The sequence below is a fragment of the Mastomys coucha genome, chromosome X (genome assembly GCF_008632895.1).
Source record: "Mastomys coucha isolate ucsf_1 chromosome X, UCSF_Mcou_1, whole genome shotgun sequence".
Taxonomy (NCBI): Eukaryota; Metazoa; Chordata; class Mammalia; order Rodentia; family Muridae; genus Mastomys; species Mastomys coucha.
The window spans coordinates 60,802,898-60,806,687 of record NC_045030.1 but is presented as its reverse complement, the minus strand read 5'-3'; the positions used below and the strand labels follow the sequence as shown (position 1 = coordinate 60,806,687).

General features: G+C 40.4%; 1 protein-coding gene across 1 annotated transcript in view; it reads right to left on the bottom strand.

Moving 5' to 3' along the window:
- The window catches only part of Vgll1 (vestigial like family member 1), a gene marked incomplete at its 5' end in the record, with an annotated part of 14,750 nt that overhangs the window by 2,333 nt on the left and 8,627 nt on the right, over positions 1-3,790 (bottom strand). The window contains one exon of the mRNA XM_031374186.1: positions 983-1,399. Within this exon, the coding sequence (XP_031230046.1) occupies positions 983-1,399 (417 nt within the window). The remainder of the gene's footprint in view (positions 1-982; positions 1,400-3,790) is intronic.

Genomic DNA, 3,790 nt, shown 5'->3' with positions numbered 1-3,790 from the left:
TATATATACACACACATATATATGTATGTATATATATATATACACACACACAAATGCGTGTGTAATATGTATATATATACATATATGTAATACATACAAATATATACATACATAGATATAGATATATCACTTTACAAGGAAGGAACATCTCATGGCAGAGTGCAAGAGCGCATTGCTATTTTGGTGAAAGTATAATGTATTCAATTATCCATCTCTTCTTTAAAAGAAACAAATAAACAACAACAACACCCCCAAAGAAGGGAGTCTTGTTCTATGAAGAATGTTTTGAATCTAGCAACTACTGAGTGGAAAAATATTGGGTGAGTGAATGAAGGAAATGTGAACAAGCCTAGAGGACTGTTTTTGTGTGTAGGGGGAGAGGAAGTGATCAGGGCGCAGGAACCCAAAGGAAAGCAAGCAGGGTGGGCCCAATGTCCAAGAGGATGTCACAGCCAGCCAGACACTGTAGTACGTGCAGTCAGCTATGGGGCTGCCTCTCCGGTTGCCTTGAATTTTAATGTGTGGAGCAGATGGTTGGTATAGATTGCCCTTGGTTTTGCCCAGGAGTCTGGCATCATTGCAAGTTGTCAACCTGTTTGGAGAACAGAGTTTGAGCCCGTAGGTACGTCATGGAGCTCTGTTTTGCAAATAGATTATTTAGTGGAATGAAGGTAAATGAGACTCTATGATTTTAGGCATGGGCCCATCCTTTGTTTTTTTCCTAGGACAGAGCCAAGTCAACAGACTGGCGAGATTATTTCAGGCCAATGTCAGTCTAGCTCTCTTCAGGTACTACTTTAGCCATCGAACTGTGTATGTGAGTGTGGCCTAGTGAAAATATATGGAAGTTTTAAATAAAATAATGCCCCTTGGCAGCAGCCTTATCTATGTCCAGAGTGGCAGCAATTAGTCTTAGCCCCTCATGTCATTTCAAGTCACTGGCAACCACAGTAACCTTGCAAGTGTCTTAGCATTTCCTTACAGTGGACTGAGTTGGGAGGCTGGTTCATGCGGGATCCTGTGCTCCCAGCTACCTTGGCAGGGCTGCAATTCTCCCTGGCAGCAGGTTCCAGAGGATTGTTTTGGTGTCTATCTTGTTGGACTAAATGTTGAAGGGACCCATGTCTCCCATCAGGGTAGACCTCTGGAGCCAGATGCTTGTCAGGAAAGACACGGAAGTGGGCAGGCTCTAGGAAATCTGGCCTCACTAGGGAGGAGAAGTGCCACAGCTCCTGAGGATGTGCAGAGGGGGATTTGGGCATGGACAGTGAGTGCTGATCCATAGCCTTAGGACTGTATTCATCCAAGCTGCTGCTTCTGGCACCATTTGCAGGAGATGCTTCTGCCTGGGGCTTTGTCCAAGAAGAGAGACGCCACTGATTCGGGGGCATGCTGCTATCTGGAAAAGATTTAAACATTATGTTAAGTATTTTTCCAAATGTTAAATATAGAATTAATTGATTATTTCTGATTAATGTAATATATATATATATATATATATATAATTTATTCTTATTATTTGTGTACGAGAAAGAAGTGTGTGTATAAGTGCAGGAGAATGGCCATAGCAAAGGTCAGAAAAATAGCTTTTGGGAGTCAGTCCTTTCCTTCCCTGATGGGTTCCAGGGATTGAGCTGAAGTCATGAGACCTGCTCAGGAAGTGGTTTTACCCACTGAGCAAACCCACCAGCCCCATGGTATATTTTTTGATTTGAAGTAAACAGAAAATGTTTTTTAAAACCCACACTAACCACGGTATTCATAAATAGCTACTTCCCCTCTATATTTGTTTATATAAGTCTTCAGACTGATTTTGCTTAATTAAAATATAATGAATATCATTGAGCATAGTGTCACATGCCTAAATTTCATGCTCAGGAAACTGAGGCAGGAGGGTTAGCTTAAGTTCAAGGCAAGCCTGAGTTACATAGTGAGTCTAAGAGAATTCTGGGCTAGCACTGTCTCAAGAAACAAAGAAAACAAGCATTCTGCCATAGCAATGAATAGAGCCAAACGCAAGCTTGTTTCCAAGTTACTAATTTGCATGTCAACACTTTCTTTCAAAAGTTTTATGCACAAGCTTAAATCAAGGAAAAAATAAGGTAAAAATATAAGCATTTTTTATTTTGATTGAATCCAGAATGGCTACAGAAAGTTAAGACATGATTTAGAACAAGACAAAATGGAAGGGCATCCCATTTCAGGATGAGATACAGAATGCACATTGCTTTATTTTGGTAAGGATCATTTCCTTTTGCTTAAGAATAAGTGGGATTTTAGTTCCTTTTACTAAAGAAGTCTTTAATAGTATCAAGTTATTTGAGAGGAAGCCAGCACACAACTAATATGAGCAGTAGCTTTTAAATGGCTGTCTACTGTTCTATCACACAGCAGTAATGGAGTAACAAATATTCCATTTGTGGGCAGCTCAATTGTTTACATTTTAATTATGTTACTGACATTTCAGTAAACAGCTTTGCACATGTGTTGTTGTTACCACATGAAACAATGGCCCCTTAAGTAATCTCCTGTAATTAAGTGTTTGATTTTGTTCAGTTGCTGCTAATGTTTAGCTCTATTTTACAGCTGATATTTTAAATACAGCAAATGGGAGGACTCCACAGAATGATATAAAGAAACTAGTGCTTAGCTCTATTGGTCTTTCCCACAACTCTAGGATGAAACTTAATCCTAGACATGAAAATGGTAAGAGACTGGACCATAGCAGCTAACTATACTGGGCTGGTAGGAAACTGAGCAGGAGCAATGAGTGCTCGGTAGAAAAATAGTTGTTTGGTCCTCATCCTACAATAGCAGAATGGTTGGGGTCAACGGGTGATGCCATTTCTACTTGTCAAGTTCATGTGGACTGACTAATCTCCTTGAGTCCCGATTCTAATTGCACGTGGGCTATCAGCTGACTGAGATCTCAAATGTCTACCATAGATCAGAACATGAATGGATTTTTTCCCCATCTCAGCATCCACTCAAGCAAGAGGCTGGAAGAAAAGAATTCTGCCAGGTTGGAGGGAAAGATGCTGCTTAAAGCCTGGAGCCTCATATCTAGCTAAGATAATGGAGGAGTGGGCAAGGAGGAGGATCATGACTGTGATGACAAAGAAGAATTGGTTAGCATGAGAGTCTGCCTGAGACACTGCTTCCTTTTCCCTCCACAGGAACCTCTTTCAGTTCTCCTGAATTTTCAGTTTGACTGGATTTTGTATAAAATGAAAAACCATCTTAGAGGCTCATGCAGTGTTGCTAGAGTGTCCCTACCCATGGTAGTGTTGCCTGTAATGCAGATAATAAACATAAAAGAAGCCAGATCACACATGGCACAGGCATTCTGCTCAGCATCTCACATCCCTCATAATGAACAATGGCCATAGTAGGCTCTTTTAATAAAATTGGAGACAAGGAAACATATTGGAATATATTCCTATGGGTAAGTGTTACATTCAAAAGTTGATATTTCTAGCTACTAGCAACTCAGGGCACTGTGTGCCCTGGAACAGAATGATTAAGCTGATTTCATGTAATCAGTGTCCATGCTTCATATTTAATGCGAGTACTGCATGTCCTAAGCACAAATTATAAACATAGCTTAGCCTCTGACAACTGGGCAGCTTTTGTCTGGATTGGCTTTACAGATCTCATACATATGCCTCAAGTACACACTGGACATCTGAGAGGTGGAAAGCACAGCCACGGGAGGGTTCTGAATATTTCTTTTTTTTTTTCTTTATTTATATGCGAATTTCTCCATTCCCAGTTTCCCCTCCAAAAAACA